General features: G+C 58.5%; 1 protein-coding gene across 2 annotated transcripts; it reads left to right on the forward strand.

The window, feature by feature from the left end:
* The first annotated feature begins 742 nt into the window (after positions 1–742).
* Positions 743–15,609, forward strand: LOC111151663 (oxysterol binding protein like 7). 2 transcript variants are annotated; one of them, XM_022509793.1, is made up of 23 exons: positions 743–856; positions 2,193–2,347; positions 2,476–2,601; positions 2,797–2,850; positions 3,461–3,574; positions 3,905–4,003; positions 4,114–4,231; positions 4,846–4,949; positions 5,296–5,388; positions 5,474–5,606; positions 5,691–5,785; positions 5,974–6,069; positions 6,724–6,861; positions 7,429–7,522; positions 8,208–8,455; positions 8,601–8,738; positions 12,083–12,146; positions 12,258–12,336; positions 13,503–13,647; positions 13,761–13,905; positions 13,998–14,124; positions 14,322–14,444; positions 14,595–15,609. In XM_022509793.1, exons 2-23 carry the CDS (start codon positions 2,273–2,275, stop codon positions 14,701–14,703), a joined length of 2,517 nt encoding a protein of 838 aa, XP_022365501.1. In that variant the 5' UTR covers positions 743–856; positions 2,193–2,272; the 3' UTR covers positions 14,704–15,609. The 2 variants fall into 2 exon arrangements, with proteins under 2 accessions (XP_022365501.1, XP_022365502.1); XM_022509794.1 differs by lacking the exons at positions 14,322–14,444; positions 14,595–15,609 and having other exon boundaries at positions 14,042–14,118.
* Positions 15,610–19,841: the final 4,232 nt, after the last annotated feature.

Raw genomic sequence — 19,841 nt, forward strand, 5'->3', positions numbered from 1 at the left:
TGATTTTTAGTTAGAATCCAGTACTGAGCTGGACACAGTACTCCAGCACAACAGAGGTGCTCAGAGAGGGAGGCCGGGGGTCCCTGAGCTGGCTCCAGCCAGCCCTCCCTAATAGCCACCTGGTCACTGCTGCAGGCTTGCTCCCGGTCCAAGGACTGCAAGTTGGGGATTTTGTGTTACGCGTATAGGTGCCTCCAGCCACAGTGGTTCCCGCCCCCCACCCCGGTGGGGCATCACCCACAATAACGGCCTTGGTGGGGGGCCGCTGCCTGGCCCTCTGAGCCGTGGCTGCACTGCTGACTGTGCTGCTGGCACTGTCTACTGTGGTCCCCCAGGGGCATCCATCCCTTCCCGTCAACCTGATACCTTTGCTGCCTCCAAATTTTGCAGTCTATTTTCAGATGTAAAAGGAGAGGGGGGTGGTTAATAAGGAAATGGCCTTGGGTACTAACTGGGGTCAAGGCCATTCTAGTCCGAGTAAACCCTTTACCAACGCTGGCCCGAGGCCAGCAGCTCCCTAGTCCTCCGTGATCTGTCTGGAATGGCGCCCAGTGGGGACTCTGCCCCCACTCCCAAGCTACCTTGGTGCTGGGGAGTCCGTTCAGCCCTGAGTCCTCCCGGGAGCAGGGGGGCAGAGCTGAGCGGCCGCCCGGAGCTTGGCGGAGGAGGGGCCGGGGAGGGGGAGGTGGGGAGATCCGGCTGGAGGGGAGGCTCCGACGTCTCCTTCCTTCCTGGTTCCTGCAGCAGCTGCTGCCACTGCTCAGCTCCGTGAGGAGGGAGCGGGCCACTCGGAGACGGTGACTCAGAGGCAGAGAGGTGCGCGGGCCAAGGAGCACTGGCGTCCATGGACCCTGGGGTAAGGGGGCCACGCTGGCATCAGCTGACATCCCCCGGGCAGGCTTCCTCCCACCTGAAGCTGGCGGGTCTGCCCCTCCGGAGACGGGGGTGGGAATGGAAGTAGAAATGGGGCACCGACCTGGCTCACCTCGACCCCGCACCCTCTCGGGGCAGAGCCTCTGCCTCCACCCACCTGCAGTGAGGGTCTGGGATCCTCCAGGGCCAGGAAAAGGGCACAGAGGTACCCAAACACTGGAAGAGTTTGGGAACTTTCAATGGCCAAGAAGCAGGAGTTTTGCCCCCCAACCCCCCTGGTCAGCGTCTTGCACTCTGGACCCCTCCGTCCCAGCCTCCCGGCCACCACAACCCCACTGCGTCCCTGCCCCTTCTTGGTCTCAGCTCCTCAGGTGCTTGCTGGCTCCATTGGAAGATCTGAGCTGTTTGCCCAGCCTCGGGCCAGCCTCGCCCCTCCAGTCCCCTCCCTGTCTCACACACACGGAGCCTCATGCATTATTGATCTCCCCGTGGAGCCAGGACGGCCAGGGCTGGTGCCAAGGGCGCCTGTGGGCACTGCTGCGGGACCTGTGTGGACCTTGGCATATTCTCAGCCACCTCTTCTCCTGCACACGGTGCCTCCATGGGCCCAGTCCCCTGCTCTCTCCGGGTGGGTGGTACTTCTCAGGAGCCCCAAGGACTGGGAGGATAAAGGGAGGCTTTGTGGGGGGTACTGAGGGTCTCAGGCAGGCATCCCGGGGTGAAGGCGCAGGGAACAATGGGGTGGAGGGTGCGGTCTCAGGCCTCAGTTTCCCCATGCAGAAGATAGAGGACCTGGAGACTGATTGGTAGGGAGTTGGGATGAAGGGGTTATGAGCGTTCTGCAGAGCGATCACGGCAGAGTGGTCTCCAACTGACGGTGGCAGCGGGGTGGAGCGATGTCCAGGGGTCCTGGAGGAAGTCCAGTCTCTGAGTTCCTCTGTCCTTTTTTAGAGCCTCTTTTTTCACTCCCATGACCCATCTCTGATCACCCCCAGGGAATCCTCCAGAGAAAGCACTGAGTGTTTCCTAGAGCCTGAGAGTGTGGGCCCAAGGTGGGGCTGGGCGGACTCTTGTGGTTTTCTCTTGGCACTGGCCTGCGGGCTGCGTGCTAGTTCAGCCCATTCACCTCTCTGAGCAGTGGCCGCAGCCATAGGGTGTGGGCAGGGAAACCGGCCCAGGGTGGGGAAGCGACAGACTCGGAGAGGCCTGGCGGGTGAGTAGATATCCGTGAGCTCTTATCTCAGACATTGCGGGATGGGGTGGAGGCGGAGAAGGTGATAGCAAGGCCTGTGCTCATGGGGTCTCTCTCTTGCTTCAAGGGTCCACTCAGGACAAGGTGACATCCTTCTCCTTCCACCCTGCTCCACCTTCTTGGCAGGGAGCAGTCGCTCCCTTCTCCATGGACTTCCAAGAGAGGGTCCCTAACTCGTTGGCCGAGAGCGTTCAGTCTGCAAAGCCGAGCAGTGCCCAGCAGGTCTGCGGGTGGGGAAGCAGGCAGTGGCGGTTGTGGGGGGTGGGTGCGGATAGAGCTTGGCCCAAAAGTGGGGGGCAGATTTGGTCACCTTCCCAGCCACTGTCCTTCCTCTCTGTCCTGGACTGCAGGCCTCTGAGCTGTGGGAGGTGGTCGAGGAGCCTCGGAGCAGGCTGGGAGCAGAGGGTGTCATGCCGGAGAGGAAGGAAGGCCACCTGCTCAAGAAAAGGAAGTGGCCTCTGAAGGGCTGGCACAAGGTGGGGTGGGCAGGGTGAAGGGAGGGGCCAGATGCAGGGGCGGGCGGTGGGGGTTGGGGGGAGGTGGGAGAGGTTGCGTGTGCGCGCGTGTGCGCAAGCGTGCGGAAAAGAAAAGTCCACGTGTGTGGTTGCTCTCTCCCCAAACCCTTTTCTCTCGGCCTCCTGGATTCTCGTTCCTTCTGGGCCACATCACAGAGATACTTTGTGCTCGAGGATGGGATCCTTCATTATGCAACCACGCAGCAAGACGTGAGTCAGGGCCTCTGCCGGGGGTCAGGGGATAAGTGTGGCCCCAGAATGCTCCAAATAGGCAGGGGACTTCTGGAGTCGACCAGAGCAGGGTCTGATCCCAGTTACACCATTTCTGGGTGTGGGGTCCTGGGCAAGTTCCTTCCCTGGGCCCCAACTCCCTCATCTCTAAGATGGAGAGAGTATGACCCCCTGTTTGTCGGGTTGTCCTCTTGGCGAAGGCCCTCAAAACACTGCCCGGCACAAAAATTAGCATCCAGGAAGCGGGAGCTTTCTCATCCGTGCCCTCATCCCCTTCCTGTGCTGGGGACAGGAACCAAAGACCCGCGTGCTCAGGTTCTCCCTCCGAGAGGGTGTTTGCCTTCTCGGCCTTGCAGATTCCTGAGAGCAGTTTTCCTTGCTCCCTTACTCCCTGAAGTTCAGAATGGGACTTGACATAGTGGGGTGTTGTGTGCACGGGAGGATGACTGACAAGTCCCTGCCGATGCTGTGACTTGGGGACAAGGGTGAACCCACTGCCTGGCCCTTGAGCCTCAGGAAGATGGTGGCTCTCTGGTCCCCGGGGGCCTAAAAACAGTCCCATTTCCCCCCTGCCAACCCTCCACTCCAGATCACCAAGGGCAAGCTTCATGGCTCCATTGACGTCCGACTGTCTGTCATGTCCATCAACAAAAAGGCCCAGCGCATTGACCTTGACACTGAAGACAACATCTACCACCTCAAGGTGACATTCCTGGGAGCCAAGTAGTGGCTTGGGCCCCAGCCTAGCAGAGACACAAGGGCACTACTGGAGAGAGGAGTGGGGGCAGAGGGTCTGTTCCTGAGGTTGACAGCAAGGGAGTAACCGTCTATGCAATGGCCAATGGCAAACCGCCTTCCTTCTTGGTAAACAACCAAGGGGGAAGCTGTGCCCTCCCTCCCTGCAGGAAGCCTTTGCCCAAGCTGGGGACCAGAGGGGGAGACCACTTGCCTGGGGATCAGAGCCCTGACTTCCTGCCCCGGTGAAACAGTCCTTCCTTTCATGTTTCTGTCCCCGTCTCCACCCCCTCTGCAGATCAAATCCCAGGACCTGTTCCAGAGCTGGGTGGCGCAGCTTCGTGCCCACCGCCTGGCCATGCCCCGAGGCTCACTTCCTGGCACCACTCACCGGAAGGTAAGAAGGGCCCTGTGCAGGGGCAGGTGACAGAGGGATGGTGGCTTCAGGGAACCATGAGACCAAGGGAGGCGGGAACTGTCCCGCCTCACCCTTGACTCACCCCACAGGTTCCTGGTGCCCAGCTTCCAGCAGCTGGCAGCGCCTCGGCTCTACCTGGGGTTGGACCTCGGGAGAAGGTGTCTTCCTGGCTGAGGGACAGTGATGGGCTAGACCGCTGCTCTCATGGTGAGGAGCCCACGGCACCGCGCCTCTGTGGGCAGGGCCCGTGTTATTGGGTCTAGATGGCATCAGCAGTCACAGGAAGCAAGACTGTCCCCTGCCTCTGGGACCCTGCGCTGCTGGAGGAGACAGCCTTGGCCTCTAACTGACCGGGTCTACTTGGGCCTGCCCTGGGGAGCACCAGTCCTAGAGAGGAGGACAGGGCTGGTGCCCCGGGCACACCGACAGGACTCAGGGCCCAGACTCCCCAACAAGAAGATACAGAATGCCAGTCCAGGGCGGGATGGGGCGGGCCCTAGAGCCGGGTCCCTGGAGGGGGCACCTGTGATGCTGGCCCGGGAGAGGGAAGCACCAGCAAGTGGGGACAGAAAGGGTCAGTCTGTGCAGAAGCAGCAGAGTTAAGGTGTGTCATGGAGGCTGTGGGGGCTGGGATGCCAGCTCTCTCAGGAATCCAACGTGAGGCCTGGCCCCAGACTGAGACGTGGCAGCTGCTCTGGGCTCCTGAGCCAAAGGTCCGGGGTCTGTGGCTGCTGGCTGAAGTGTTTGGAGGAGGACAGGAAGCGGAGGGACAGACTTTGGGGTACCTGGGAGAGGGACTTCCTCATTCCTTCTTCCCGCAGAGCTCTCAGAGTGTCAGGGGAAGCTCCAGGAACTACACAGACTCCTCCAGAGCCTGGAGTCCCTGCACCGGATCCCCTCAGCCCCTGTTATCCCCACGCACCAGGTGAGGGCAGGGGGGAGAAGCCCAGGGGACTCCCACCGCTTCCCTGGGACAGAGCCCCAGGCCCCCTTACACGCTGCACTTCCCTGGAGACCCACGCGTGTGCCTGGCTGGCTCCCCTCCCACGTCCAGGCCATCTCCGGGTCTCTCTCTGCCCCTTGGGGCTGAACTCTTCCTGCTGTACTTGCGCATCGCTAGGGAGTCTTTCTTCTTCCTCTGCAATGTCAGATGTTTCTGGGCTCCCCCTCTGGGCCCATCTGCCTCTTTCCTTGGCTTTTGTGGTTGCTGTCCTTCTCCCCACCCCGAGTGACACTCGCCCCCCACCTCCCCATGGTCTTCCATGTGCCAGGCCTCAGGGACGACGGAGAGACCCAGGAAGGGGAAGCGGACCAGCCGCATGTGGTGTACACAGAGCTTTGCCAAGGATGACACGATTGGGCGGGTGAGGAAAGGTGTGGACCCCAAGCTGCCCGGTGGGAGGCCCCAAAAAGAGGCTGTCACCTTTGACCCCTGACCTTCACCTACAGGTTGGTCGTCTCCATGGCTCTGTTCCCAACCTGTCTCGCTACCTGGAGTCCCGGGACCCCTCAGGCCCCCGCGGGCTGCCCCCTCCCGACTACGCTCACCTGCAGCGGACTTTCTGGGCGCTGGCCCAGAAGGGTGAGTGCGTGGGGGCGGGGCAGCAGGGACCAGGCAGGTGGAGGGAGAGAAAGAGGAATCTGACGCCTGTCCCCGTCCCCACAGTGCACAACTCCCTCAGCAGTGTCCTGGCCGCCCTCACTGCCGAGTGGGACCACCTGAGGGACCTGCACCAGGGTTCAGAGCTGTCACAGACAGGGGTGAGGCTCGGGGACCAGGGAGTCATGGGAGGAGAGGGCTGGAGGCTGAGGCCCGAAGGCCTGGGGCGAGAGCAGAGCTGGGTCTGGGGCGAGAGCGGTGGACAGAGGCAGTGGAGGCAGAGATCAGCGTGGTGGGCTGGGGAGGGCTCTGTCCTCCTGGCCCCTGGCCTCTCACCCTCTCCCTGCAGGTCTCTGAGGCCTCCGCTGGCCCGAGGCGCCTCCACTCACTCTCCGTCTCCTCGGACACCACTGCAGACTCCTTCAGCTCCTTCAACCCTGAGGAGGTAGGAGCCAGGCTGGCCTGTGGGGACCCTTTCGCCTGCACCTTCCTCCTCGGCAGAAGTGAAGGCACCCTTGGTCCTCAGACCCAAAACAGGGCCCAGGAGTCCTAACTCCAGCCCTTTCTTGTAACATTGGCAACAGCCTCATCATGGTCATTCCTGCCCGGCCAGTGTGTGCAGAGTGATTTTACCATTAATTCGGAGTCCTGTGAGGCCATGGTCCTTACCCTCAAGTTCATGGTGGAGGAAACGGAGACCCAAAGAATCTGATGGGGGACCAGGCTCCCACAATTGCAGCTTGAGGGTTGGCTGAGCTGGGACTTAGGCGTTCTGAGCACAGACTCTGGGGCCGGGCTCCATGGTTTCCATTTGGTTCCATTGCACGCCTCCTTTGTGACCCTGAGCCTCAGTGTCCTGACCTGTAAAGTGTGTGGGGGGTGTCCTAATTGCACCTGCCGCATAGGGGGAGTGTCGGGATGGCTTGTGTTAATACTCACGGAAGCCCTGGAGCCGGGCTCAGAGTTGGCGCCCAGGCAGGGTGAGCGGCTGCCGGGAACCTGTGTCTCCTTGCTCCTAGTTCTTTCCATCACGCCTTCCTGTTCCACCATGTTTTCTCCCTCCCCGGGGAGCCCAGCCTGACATCTGTCCGTCCCACAGCAAGAAGCTCTGTACATGAAGGGGCGGGAGCTGACCCCCCAGCTGTCCCAGAGCAGCATCCTGTCCCTCGCCGATTCCCACACAGAGTTCTTTGATGCCTGTGAGGTTCTCCTCTCTGCCAGCTCTTCTGAAAATGAGGTAAGGTTGGGGAGGACCCTGGGGGAATTGGGATGGGGTACGGAGAGACTAGAATTTGTAGATTCCCAAATCCTTTCTAATGCCTCGACTGCTGTCTCTGGCAACACGTCCAGACCTGCTGGGTTTGTGTCCCTGCTCAGAAGTCTCTGCTGGGAATCGTTCCTCCAGTACAATGTGCTTTATCCCCCTTGGTTCTCCAGCAAGATGACTGCCTCAGCCTCGCCCTGCCATCTTCCTGCGAGCCTCTCAGCCCCAGCACTCCCCTGACCTCTGACCCCTGACCTCTGCCCCGGAGCCTGGATCTCAGCAATGACGCGCTGCCCAGTCCCTGTGTGCCACCAAGTCCTTGAGCAGTGAGAGGGCCAGGCATCCCCCTCCCAAAGTGGCAGGGCACACTCCGTGAGGCCGGTCTTAGGGCTTAGACCTCCGTGCCCGCCCCCCAACCCAAATACATGTCTTCCCCTTCCCATCAACAGATGAGCTGGGCAGAGTCTTGCCAGGCCCTGGGTACTGCCCAGCTGCCCAGGGAGGCCCAGTCTGCCCAGCCTCTCATCTGTCCTGTCCCAGGGCTCAGAGGAGGAGGAGTCGTGCACCAGTGAAATCACCACCAGCTTGTCCGAGGAGGTGCTGGACCTCAGGGGAGCTGAGCGCCATCAGAAAGGTGCCCACTGGGTGTGTGGCCACGGAGGGGCTGGGGGAGGGGTAGAAATGGTGTTTGTCCACAGCCCAGGCCCCTGGGAGACAGTCTCTCAGGGTGGTTGGTGGACTGACAGCTTGGGATGCTGACTCCAGAAGTGACCCCAGGAGATGAGGAAGGCTAAGCTGTGAGCTACAGAGTGTTCCCAGAGTGGCTCCGTGGGTGGGCCAGGCTCAAGCCTGGGGGCTAGCGTCCAGTGCAGTCTTCTGAGAAGGTTCGCATAGGGCCTGATACAGAGGTGGAAACTACCACCTTGCCACTCTTTAGCAGTGTGGATTTGGACATGACATTTTACTTCTTGGAGCGATTTCCTTATCTGTAAAATGGGTTGAATATAACCTGAAATCGGTTTCTTTGTTTATGGAGGGGAACTGAAGATAAGGGTGGGGGCTTCTAGGGTGCAGGGTTTCCAGCGGCGGGGACCACCCCCTCAGAGTGATTCTCACCCCACTGCCCCCCTAATCCCCCAGAAACGTGTTTGCAATTGGCTCCCCACCTGCACTGCCCTGAGTCCAGAGAGGGGCTTGGGTGTGAGTCTATCTAGGAACCCCTCTGTGGAGGGCGGGGCGCCACCTCGGGCTGGCCTGTGCACCAGCTGGGTCTGGATGCCGTGCCCAGAGGGGGAGTGACGTGGCCGGGTGGGCCTCAGGGGCGTGTGTTCCAGGGAGAGCTGTGGGGCCCCCGCGTCGCCGCTGTCTGCCGGCAGCCAGCGGGCCAGGAACCGACGTGAGCCTGTGGAACATACTACGGAACAACATCGGCAAGGACCTGTCCAAGGTGTCCATGCCCGTGCAGCTCAACGAGCCGCTCAACACCCTGCAGCGGCTGTGCGAGGAGCTCGAGTACAGCAGTCTCCTGGACAGGGCCAGCCGCACGGCCGACCCCTGCGAGCGCATGGTACCACAACATTTCCCGGCCCGGCTCCTCCTCGCTACTGGCCTTCCACCTCAGCCCCGGGTCCTCGCCTGCAGTGGGGTGGCAACCCCCCTCCCTGATCCTCCGCCCCCCACCCAGCCGGCTCTCCCCGCCCTCCCCCCTGCAGGTGTACATCGCAGCCTTCGCCGTGTCTGCCTACTCGTCCACATACCACCGAGCAGGCTGTAAGCCCTTCAACCCCGTCCTGGGGGAGACCTATGAGTGCGAGCGGCCTGACCGGGGCTTCCGCTTCATCAGTGAGCAGGTGTGGGCCTCGTAGGCTTTTAGGGCCGGGACCTGGGGGAGAGCATGGGGCAGCCGGCCTTCTCCAGGGAGCCCTCTGCTGAGTGCGGGGGACCTACTGGAAACAAGGAGTGGCTGTGCCAGGTTCCAGAGCTGGGACCCCTGAAGCTCTTCGGCCACTAGTCGGTTCCACCTGGGAAGGCAGGCTCTGGGGGCTAATGTGGCGGGCTAAGCCTTGAGGGAGGAATTGACAGGCACCAGGAGTATGGGGTGGGCGGGGCGTGGAGAACGGGATGCTCCAGACCGTGTAAAGGAACAGAGGGAGCCTGGTTAGGAAGAGCAAGAGACGCAGCTGGAAGCCAGCCAGGGCCAAACCCTGAGGAGCCCTGTAGGTGAAGTGGTTGTTTCCATATCCTGAAGGCGAAGGCGATGGGAGGGTTTTAGGGAGTAGAGTGACAGGCTCGGAATTGCACTCTGTAAAGAACATTCGTGGGAGGACGGGTGAGAGAAGGCTGTTAGAAGGCCATTGAGGTCAGCCTGTGAGAGCTGCTGAGGACCTGCCCTTTGCCACCGGATCGCGTGGACATTGGACTCAGCAGCTGTGTGTGTGTGTGTGTGTGTGTGTGTGTGTGTGTGTGTTGCTCCTGACAGGACTCAGTGGTCAACAGAATGTTGTTATGCCTAAGGGATAGGGGAGGTGGTCGATGGTCGGGAGAAGTTGGGGTGGCCTGGAATTTCTGGTTTGGGGGATTCGGCAGGTGTGTGGCCGTGCCAGTGCAGGATGGGAAGGGTGAGAGGAAGGTAACTGAATTAGGGAGACTCCTTGTCCACGTGGGCTTGACTTCCAGGGGGAGATGTCCAGGAGGCCCTGAGCCATGTGGGCACGGAGCTCCTCGAGCACAGGGTGGGGCCGACAGACCCAGGAATCCCCCGCTTAGAGGACGGGTGATGTCACGGGCTGCTCCAGGGGAGAGTCTGGAGAGGAGGATGGGCAGGGAAGGCAGAGGAGCTCTGAGGGGAAGGGGTGGGCAGATGGTCCACAGGACTTCCAGAAAGTGTCGTTGGTTTAACCAAGTGAGGGAGGTTTCAGAAGAAGGCTGAGGGCCGAGCCTGGATTACAGTGGGTGTGTAGTAAAAAGAAGTAAAACAGAGAAAAATGCTACTTAAAATAGAATTAAATGGGTCATCTGGCTGGCTCAGTCAGTAAAGCATGTGACTCTTGATCTCAGGGTTGTGAGTTCAAGTCCCATGTTGGGAGTAGAGCTTACTTTAAAAAATAAAATTAGGGGCACTTGGGTGGCTCAGTCAGTTAAGTGACTGACTCTTGATTTCAGCTCAGGTCATGATCTCAAGGTCATGAGATCGAGCCCTGTGTGGGGCTCTATGCTAGGCAGGGAGACTGCTTGGGATTCTGTCCTCCCTCTGCCCCACCCCACTTGTGTGTGAGTTTAATCTCTCTCTCTCTCTCAAAATAAATTAAATTAGATTAAATTAAAATAGAGAAAAATGCAGATTGTTTCCAAAAAATTTTACCTGGAGGGAAAGAAGAGGGAGAGTGGGTTTCAGCCAGAGGTAGGGGTGAAGTGGAAGCAGTTTTTTTGTTTGTTTAGATTTTAACTGTTTTTTTTTTTTTAAAGGTTGTATTTATTTATCTGACAGACACAAGTAGGCAGAGAGGCAGGCAGAGAGAGAGGAGGAGGCAGGCTCCCCGCCGAGCAGAGAGCCCGATGTGGGGCTCGATCCTAGGACTCTGGGATCATGACCCGATCGAAGGCAGAGGCTTTAACCCACTGAGCCACCCAGGTGCCCCTGTTTGTTTGTTTTTTTAAATGACTTTATTTATTTATTTGAGACAGAGAAAGAGAGAGAGAGAGGACTAGCAGGGGGAGGAGCAGAGGGAGGGAGAAGCAGGTTCCCCACTGAGAAGGGAGCCCAACTCCGGGCTCAAGATCATGACCTGAGCTGATGGCAGACGCTTAACTGACTGAGCCACACAGGCACCTTTAAGTGTTTTTGAAAACATAGTGAAAAGTTCACGCAGTCCTAAAGTATGGTAGAAAATGATCCCTGGCTCACCCTTGTGAGGGAACCAGTGCTCCTAAGTGTTGGTTTTGTGCATGTTTGGGCAAAGGTGTGTGTGTCCAGAAAAGAAAGATTTACCCTTTTTTTTTTTAACTCTTTTTTTTTTTTAAAGATTTTATTTATGTATTTTAGAGACAGAGAGAGTAAAGGGCAGGGGGGAGGAGCAGAGGGACAAGCAGAGTGCGCTGAGTGCAGAGCCAGCCGCGGGGCTCGATCTCAGGACCCCGAGATCATGACCTGAGCGGAAACTAAGAGTGGGATGGTCTTAGTCGGCTGAGCCATCCAGGTGCTCCAAGGTGGAAGAAACAGAAGATATTTCTACTCAGAGAGAAAGAGAAATGGAGAGGGAGGGCTGCAGGGCATGGGTGATGGGGAGGGAGGAGCCTGCAGGAAGCGGTAGGAGGGGCTGGGCCTGGCAGTGGGTTTCAGGGGAGTGGGATCAGGGTGGGAGCCGTAAGTTGGTGGAAGGAGTTGCCCTCTCTGCTTTCCCTCTGATTGTGGGGGGTTTGTGTGGTATGAAAGGGATGGTTTGGGTGTCGGTCCTCAAGTTCCCAGTGTGTTGTTCCCAGTGCTGTGTGTGCCCTGCGGCCCGGTGGCTGTGTCTGAAGAGCAGGGAGCCAGGGCTGGGCACAGAGGAGGCTGACTAATGCTAGGTGTTGCGATGGGTAGTGGTGGCGGGTTGTCCAGGGTGCTGGGTGACAGGGTACAGGCGACAGAGCGAGCTCAGCCAGTTTGGAAGGAGGTGAAGCCAGGGCTGACGGCCCACTAGAAGCCAGAGCAGCCGGGCATTTTGGCAGGGGCCATGGGCCACAGGGAATGGGGAGAGAGACCAGGCTGTGGGCTGTGGGATACCCGAGTTCAAATTCCAGATATGGAGCTGTTCCAAGGAGATCAAGGCCAGGTTTTTCCAGAGCTCTGGTGTGGAGGCTGAGGGAGAAGACAATGTGGGGAGAGAGGGTCCTCGGGAGGGCTGGCTTCCAGGCAGGGCACTGGAGGAGGCCCCAGCGTCACTGCTAGAGGACCTTGTCAGCTGGAACAGGGCTTCTGGGGCTCTCGGGGGAGTGAATGAGAAGGGGGAATGTGAAGCCCCATGGGAGAAGAGAGGACGACAGAATTTGGGTGGTGGCCAAAGAAGACAGAGACAAGAGACCTGGAACTAACTGGTCTTCTGGGTTGAAGGGGAACTGGGAATGGGGGGGGTCAGAGAGTTCAGGAAGCCATGGGGTCACCAGTGGACCCCATGGTCCTCAGGGTCAGTGTCAAAGACCTTCTTTGCCCCCCAAGGTCTCCCACCACCCCCCCATCTCGGCATGCCATGCAGAGTCTGAGAACTTCGTCTTCTGGCAGGGTGAGGAGTGGGGGGCATGGTGGGGTGGATGTGGGGGTGAAGGACATGTGGCAGGGGGTGGGCTCTGGAACTCTCTGGTCTCATTTCTCCCTCTCTCCCATCCACCTCTAGACATGAAGTGGAAGAACAAGTTCTGGGGCAAATCCTTGGAGATTGTGCCTGTGGGGACGGTCAACGTCAGCCTGCCCAGGTGGGTGAGCCCAGGTGGGCTCAGCAGCCCAGGCCCAGCCCACAGGCATTCCTCTGGGCTGGCGTGGCAAGGTGGTAGGGACAGGATAGAAAGGTCTGGCCTGAAGCTGCTTGAGATGGGGCAGAGTCTACATTTTACACCTGCATTTACAGTGCTGTGCATGAAGAAAGGTGAAAAATCTTAGAATAGTAGAGCTGGAAGGGCTCATCAAGGTCATCTGATGCAGCGGCTTTCACACTTTTTTGACCATGACTCACAGTAAGAAACGTATTTGAGACTTCAAGCCAATGCACGGACACACCCAGACACCCCCACCCCCGAAACCTAAACGGACCTCAAGACCAATCACAACCACATTTGAAACACCCTCATTAGCTTATTTTATTTTATATATTTTTTAAAAGGTTTTATTTATCTCTCACACACACACACACACACACACACACACACACACACACACACAAAGTACAAGCAGGGGGAGCAGCAGAGGGAGAGAGAAAAGCAGGCTCCCTGCTGAGCAGGGAGCCCAATGTGGGGCTCCATCCCAGGACCCTTGGGATCATGACCTGAGCTGAAGGCAGACGCTCAACCGACTGAGCCACCCAGGCATCCCTCATGCCATTTTAGAAGTGGGGGCCACAGCCAGAGAAGAAGGGAGCTTAGCCTGTGTGGCCTAGGTGTTAGCTAGAGGCCAGTGCACAGGCGAGAAACCCCTGACCTTCAGAGTCCAAAGTCCTGGCTGGGAGTCTTGGTTCTGCCACTTAATAATTAATGCAAGCAGTGAAGAGACTTGATGCCCCAGAGCCTCGAGTCTGCTCTTCTATAAAGTAAGGGTAGTGAGCAGTACCCAGTGGCCGTGGGGAGTGGCCTGGGGATTATATGTGAACATCGCTACCCGGGTCCCTGGCTCCCAAGGGCAGGGACCCCGTCTATGTATTTATTCCCGTGACTTCGGTCCTCAGGCACTTTATCAAATGAGCCGGAGACATGTTGGCTCAAAATTTTCTGCGAAGGCTGCTCTGCTTGATAAATCCATCAATCCCTCACAGCCGAGCCGAACCAGCACCCCACACTCCCTCCACAGACCCCCTGTGCCCCGCTCCCTGGCTCAGGGGGGCACTTGCACCGGGCCGGTCAGCTGCCCTCCCCCGCTCTGTCTCTCTCAGGTTCGGGGACCACTTCGAGTGGAACAAGGTGACGTCCTGCATTCACAACATCCTGAGCGGCCAGCGCTGGATCGAGCACTACGGGGAGGTGCTCATCAGGAACACACAGGACAGCTCCTGTCACTGCAAGATCACCTTCTGCAAGGTGGGCACGCCACCCCGGCCCTGCCTGCCTGCCCCCAGCGGCTCTGCTCCCCCCACCAAGGGGAGGGGCACGCCCCTGAGTGCCGGTCCCCCCCACCCCGCCCCCCACCCCAGGCCAAGTACTGGAGCTCCAACGTCCACGAGGTGCAGGGTGCCGTGTTCAGCCGGAGCGGCCGTGTCCTCCACCGACTCTCCGGGAAGTGGCACGAGGGGCTCTACCGGGGGACCCTGCCCGGCGGTCAGTGCATCTGGAAACCCAGTAAGTGGGGAGGTCGCGGAGGGATGGGTGGGGGTGAGGGTGGCTCTGGCACCCTCCGCCAGCCCCAGCCCCTTGCCTTCCCCCCACCCCAGACTCGATGCCCCCAGACCATGAGCGAAACTTCGGCTTCACTCAGTTCGCCTTGGAGCTGAATGAGCTGACGGCAGAGCTGAAGCGGTCACTACCTTCCACCGACACGAGGCTCCGGCCGGACCAGAGGTCAGTGTCCGCCGGGCCCCGCCCTAGAACCGCTGGGCTCCTCACTGCCCAACAGTGGTTTCCACCAGAGTGGGCCTGCCCTCCCCTCTTGGAGTTGCCTCAAGGAGATGGGTCCCTTGTGGGGGCAGAGCTGGGCACGGCATAGAGGGCTCGGGTCTGGAGGGGGCAGCTCCACTGACTGCTGTCTGGAAGCTCAGGTACCTGGAGGAGGGGAACATACAGGCCGCTGAGGCCCAGAAAAGAAGGATCGAGCAGCTTCAGCGGGACAGGCGCAGAGTGATGGAGGAGAACAATATCGTCCACCACGCTCGCTTCTTCAGGTAGCTCTGCCCTCTCCCAGGGTCTCTGCCCTCCAGGCCCCCCTCCGCCTCCCTTAGCGCCTTCTTGCTCTGAGCCGGGGGCCGGCTGTGGGAGGCAGCATCCGGGAACCCCGGCCTTGATTCTGGCTGTTCTGCCCTCTCCTTCCGCAGGCGGCAGACGGACAGCAGTGGGAAGGAGTGGTGGGTGACTAACAACACATACTGGAGGCTTCGGGCTGAGCCAGGCTACGGGAACCTGGACGGCGCTGTGCTCTGGTAGCCCTGGTCCTCAGGGGCGGGAGGCTCGGATTCCTCCCTCCTGCCTCTGCCCCCCACGGACACACAGGGCAGGCCAGGTTCCCCCGCTCACTGCCCCGGAGACCAAAGGGGCAGCTCTGGCTCTGGCTCCGTCCCCTCTGCCGGCCAGAGGGGCTGCATCTCAGCCCATTGCCCAGCCCCTGTTTGGGCTGGGAAGCAGGATCTGTGCTTCCCCAGTCTCGTTGCCCTGGACAACCAGCATGTAAACCCCTTCTTGCTCCATCATTTCCCCTTTTGTCCCCCTTGGGGGAGACTCCAGGCTCTCCAGGATCTGTTCCCCATTTAGTGCCTTCCTAGGACACAGGGGACCCCTTAACGCTCCCCAGGCTTCCTATGCCCAGGGCTCTGGCCCCAGCTGTGCGGTTGGACTGAGTGAAGGAGAAGAGACGGTGTTTTCTTCCTCCCCCGTCCCCCCCATGCTGCTCTCCAGCATCTTCTGCCCCATGCCCTGGCCCGGTGGGGCTCCCTTTGCTTGGCCCTTGACAATCTCTCCTGTCCTCCTGGATCCCCCTTCCCCCAAACTGCTAAATGCCTGTGGCTTCTAGCTCCTTTGGCCTTGTCTTCAAGCGGTTTCCTTCCGTCACAGCTCAGCAGGTCCCTCCCAGAGGGGAGGAGGCCTGTCCCAGAGGCAGGGAGCCCACGGAGCAGGCAGGGCGCCTGGCCTCAGAACCCCCGAGAGAGTGTGAGTTTGTGTGGGAGTGTGTGCATGTGTGCGTGTGTCCGCGTACTGCTTGCAGGCGAGCAGGGTCCCCCAAGCAGCCTGGACAGCCCGTGCCGGGTGTCCACCCCTCCTGCTGCTCATTTCCGCACGGGCTGCTTCTGAGAAAGGTGAATCACAGTGACATTCCAGCTCCAATAAAGACTGTCCCAAACTTTGGCCTGAGACCATTCATTTGAAAACGCATAACCTCGGGGTGCCTGGGTGGCTCAGTGGGTTGAGTGACTGACTCTTGATTTCGGCTCAGGTCATGATCTCCGGGTGGTGAGATCGAGCCCCATGTCGAGCTCACAATCTCCAGATCATGAGATTGAGCCCCACGTCGATCTCCATGCTGGGCATGGTGCCTATTTGGGATTCTCTCTCCCTCTTCCCCTGCCTCTTCCCCTCCCCTACCCACCAAATACGTACATACATAATACATATATACATACACATATGCTGGAGCTCCGTAAAGGCCCACAGCTACCCACTTGCCTGGACTAAACATCCCATGTCTTCTCTCTTGCTTAGTCCTCACATCCTGTCCATTCTGTCTCAGATTTCTCAGCTCTGGCTCCTTCTCTGGATTGTCCCTGGTTTAGGCTGGGCCTTTAGCAACGCTTGCCTGGATTATCGCCTTGAGGCCCCCTGGGGCACTTCTGTTCTGATGCTGACTTTTAGGGTGATATGTTAAAAGAGGAGGGAGACTGTTTCAAATAACGTCCATTGCTTCTGAGTACCTAAAGGAAAACCTACACTCTTCAACCAGGCTGAAAACTGCGCAGACCCCGTCCCCCTCTGGCATAGAGGGCTGATCCCCACGCCCGGCATCCATGGTCAGGTCTCCTCCCACCCCAGACTGATGAGTGTCCAAGGAGAGGCGGGAGTGGGGCACAGGGTTAGAAAGGACCAGAGAACAAGTTCTGCTCCCCACCCACCCCCCAAACCAAAGGTGAGTCCAAATCCCAGTGTTGCCACAGCTGTGTGGTCTCAGTCACGTGCTTTCCCTTCAGTTCATTTGGCTTCTTTTGTGTCAGAGGAGCATGTATGGGAAGTGGCCCAAGCTCCCGATATCATCAGCTGTCCCTAAGCCCCTCACCCTGTCCCGCTAAAACGACAGGCCCCCAGGCCCTGCTCTGGTTTGATGGATGTGCCCAGAGCAAGTCACACTTTTCTCTGGGTGGGGGTGTGTGGCAGGAACAGGGGGGGACCGCTGAACTATGGCAGCCCTTCCAACCCTACTCCTTTTCTCCCCTCCCCCCATTTCCAGTTTATTTCTGGAGGGTGTGAAAGTTGAAACAAATACACTCATCCTGACACCACGTACCAGAGAGAACCTCAACCCCTTCCAAAAAAAAAAAGCCAACGCAGGCACACACTGAGGTTTCTTAAATACATGGTCCGTTGCCCTTCTCCCCACCCTTTCCACTCTGGGCAACACAGCACCTGACTGGCCAGCGCACGTTCCACTTGCACGTATTTTAAGAACTAGAGTTTCCAACAGACCAAATTCCAGAGTTATTTTTCAACTTCTTTGCCCGCGGAAATTGGGCCCTCTGTGGCCTGACCAGCATCCTCCCTTATCCTGAGGTGCCAACTCACTGGCAGGAAGACGGTCAGATTGGTTTTGCTCCTGGGAGGGCCTTCCCTGCCGAGTACTGTCGTCTTCTTAGAAACCCCCTCCCTGGGGCGCCTGGGTGGCTCAGGTCATGATCTCAGGGTCCTGGGATCGAGCCCCGCATCGGGCTCTCTGCTCAGCAGGAAGCCTGCTTCCTCCACTCTCTCTCTATGCCTACTTGTGATCTCTGTCTGTCAAATAAATAAATAAAATCTTAAAAAAAAGAAAGAAAGAAAGAAAGAAACCCCCTCCCTCTGGCCCAGATTTGGTAGGTCCCTACTGACAGGGCGCTCGGGCCAGACTGAGGGGAGTCTGAAGCTAAGGCCCTCGGCTGTGCTCCGTGGACAGTCTGTGCAGGGCCCACAGCAGCTGTGGGTACAGAGGACAGTGGCCGCCTTTCAGCCTCCGGGAAGACAGGTGTGGGGGTGCTCCGGTCTGGTCTGAGGAGGGAATGGTGGACCCCATTCTCAAGCGTATTTCAGTCTTGTCTGGTGACACATGGGAGCACGGTTCACCACGGGGCTTGGGGCAGCCCCCCACAGACCTGGACCTCAGCCTTGGTTGGAGGATATGGTGGTCCTTAGGCAAAGGGGAGGAAATGGTGCCGCATCTCAGCTTGGGAAAGGTGAGAGGCAGAATGTATCTGGTCTGTAAAGCCAGGGACCTACCTCCCTGGGGGAGTAAGGGTCAGAGCTTGAGAAGCTGAGAAACACTGGGGCCCAGCCAAGGCGGCAGAGGGAGAGGGAGGCGGACAGGAGGCGTCAGTCCTCACCTCACCCACTTTGGGCCCTCCGACCCCAACCTCTCCATCCAGAGAGAGGAAAAAATGGTCTTTTTAAATTTAGCTATTGAAGAGCTGATGGCGACACCTGGATTGCCAGGGGCAAAAAGGCCAAGAACACTTATAACCTCCAAATTTCCCGGATCTTCTGAATAAAGGGTGGTTTGGGGGTGTGGGCATATGTGTTTATAATAAACCAGAGAAGTGGAAGACTGCTGAGCCAGCCAGGGAGCTAGGTGTCAAAGATAAGCACAGCCAGACATTAAAGGGGTGAAAACAGATTTTATTCAGTAACCACTGACAGTGGGGGGAAGAGCTGAGCTTCTTTCGACCTGCGCAGAGGTGACTGGGTTTTTCGAGGGAGGAGGGAGGGGCGAGCGGTGGGGCGGGGGACAGGGGGCAGGGGTCCAGTAGTCAGAGAAGTGCAAAATGAAAGGATTGGCCAGGATAAATGCAATTAGGCCAGGCTTGCCTGCTAGCTGGCGATGATCAAAGTCCAGATTCTATCCTCCCACAGATACCGGGAGACAGGCCCTGTCCTTCCCGACGATCACATTTCAAAGGAATGGCTTTCAGGTCCTTGAGAAAGACACTCCTGCATTGCAGGAGATACAGGTATACCTCAAGGGGACAAAGGAAGGAGTCATAATTGTAAGCCCTTTTAGGGAAATGCTCTAAGAAAGGCAAATCGGGGGCCTATCAGCAGGTGTTTGCCAGAGCAAACACTGAATTCTTCCGACAGGCACTTTAAAGAGGGGCTGGGGTCATCCTAGGGACATTTGAGGGACATGGCCCTATGCTTCTAGAAGCTGTGCTAGAGTTTGGTGCACGGGGCTCAATCCATTTATTAAATGCTGGGTTCTGTTGTTCTCATGGACACCTCACATCCCCTCCTTGAGATCAGGGTGAGGGCCTGGTCCCCCTGAAGCTGGAGCGGGTGTTCACTGCGGAAGGAAGCCAACAGGCCAGCACCCGCCTCCCTGCTTCGCCTGAGGGCATGTGTCTGAGACGGATGGCGTGGGGTCTCCCTCCCCCACACTGTGCAGCAGAAGAAAGGCAAGCCATGGGAGCAGTGGTGGGCACCCACAGCTCCTGACCAATGCCATGGTACAAAATCCTCAGTGTTGGGGCGTCTGGGTGGCTCAGTCGTTAAGCGTCCGCCTTCAGCTCAGGTCATGATCCCAGGATCCTGGAATCGAGCCCCACATCGGGCTCCCTGCTCGGCAGGAAGCCCGCTTCTCCCTCTCCCACTCATCTTGCCTGTGTTTCCTCTTTCACTGTGTCTCTCTCTGTCGAAAAAATAAATAAAATCTTTTTTTAAAATCCTCAGTGTAAAGAAAGGACTCCCTCCTTACACACTAGGGAGCTGGAAGCATCTTCAGCAACCACAGGTAAGTCCCAACCATCGTCACTTTGTCCCATGATACCAGGACCCTGAGGATGCTGGGTCCTCCTGGTTCCTAATATGAGGGGTCTCTCAAAATGCTGGATGGGTCGGGTCATGGGAAAGGTGTAGATGGAAGAGGAAATCGGAAGGTCAGGCAGGAGCAGGAGAGGGAGGGAATGGGGCTGAGAGTTGGCTTCTGTTAGCCCAGGACCAAGATGGTGAAATTCTTCAAGCATCCTCAAGAGGGCGCCTGGGTCTCTTGAAAGGACCAATTCAGGCACAACCTGAGCTCACCCCGCAGAAGGTTTTACCCACTGTCCGCTCAGAGCATAGGCCCCCCCAAGAATCTGGCAGTGGCCGGGGGCGCGGGTCAGCAGTGATAAATGACAGTGTAGACGCCGTCCTGCCCACATTCCCGCAGACTGCCGGTGCACTCGATCACTGGCCTCCTAGGCTTTTCGGAGAACACAGGGTCAGGAAACCCCTTCTTTAGGAGACCCAGGTGTCCCCAACCACTCCTAGCAACTGCCCAGGTGGGCTGGGGGGAGCGGTCAGCCCCCCTTTGCTTCCTCCCTGCCAGGTAACTGCCGGCGGAGGACAGCTGGTGCAGGACC

This window comes from Enhydra lutris, unplaced genomic scaffold, assembly GCF_002288905.1.
Source record: "Enhydra lutris kenyoni isolate GAN:26980312 unplaced genomic scaffold, ASM228890v2 scaffoldscaffold26, whole genome shotgun sequence".
Lineage (NCBI taxonomy): Eukaryota > Metazoa > Chordata > Mammalia > Carnivora > Mustelidae > Enhydra > Enhydra lutris.

Coding starts and splice junctions, on each gene's coding strand:
- LOC111151663 (XM_022509793.1), top strand. CDS start 2,273: ATGGACTTCCAAGAGAGGGTCCCTAACTCGTTGGCCGAGAGCGTTCAG. Junction 2,602..2,796: donor CTCTGAAGGGCTGGCACAAG/GTGGGGTGGGCA, acceptor GCCACATCACAG/AGATACTTTGTGCTCGAGGA. Junction 6,862..7,428: donor CCAGCTCTTCTGAAAATGAG/GTAAGGTTGGGG, acceptor GTCCTGTCCCAG/GGCTCAGAGGAGGAGGAGTC.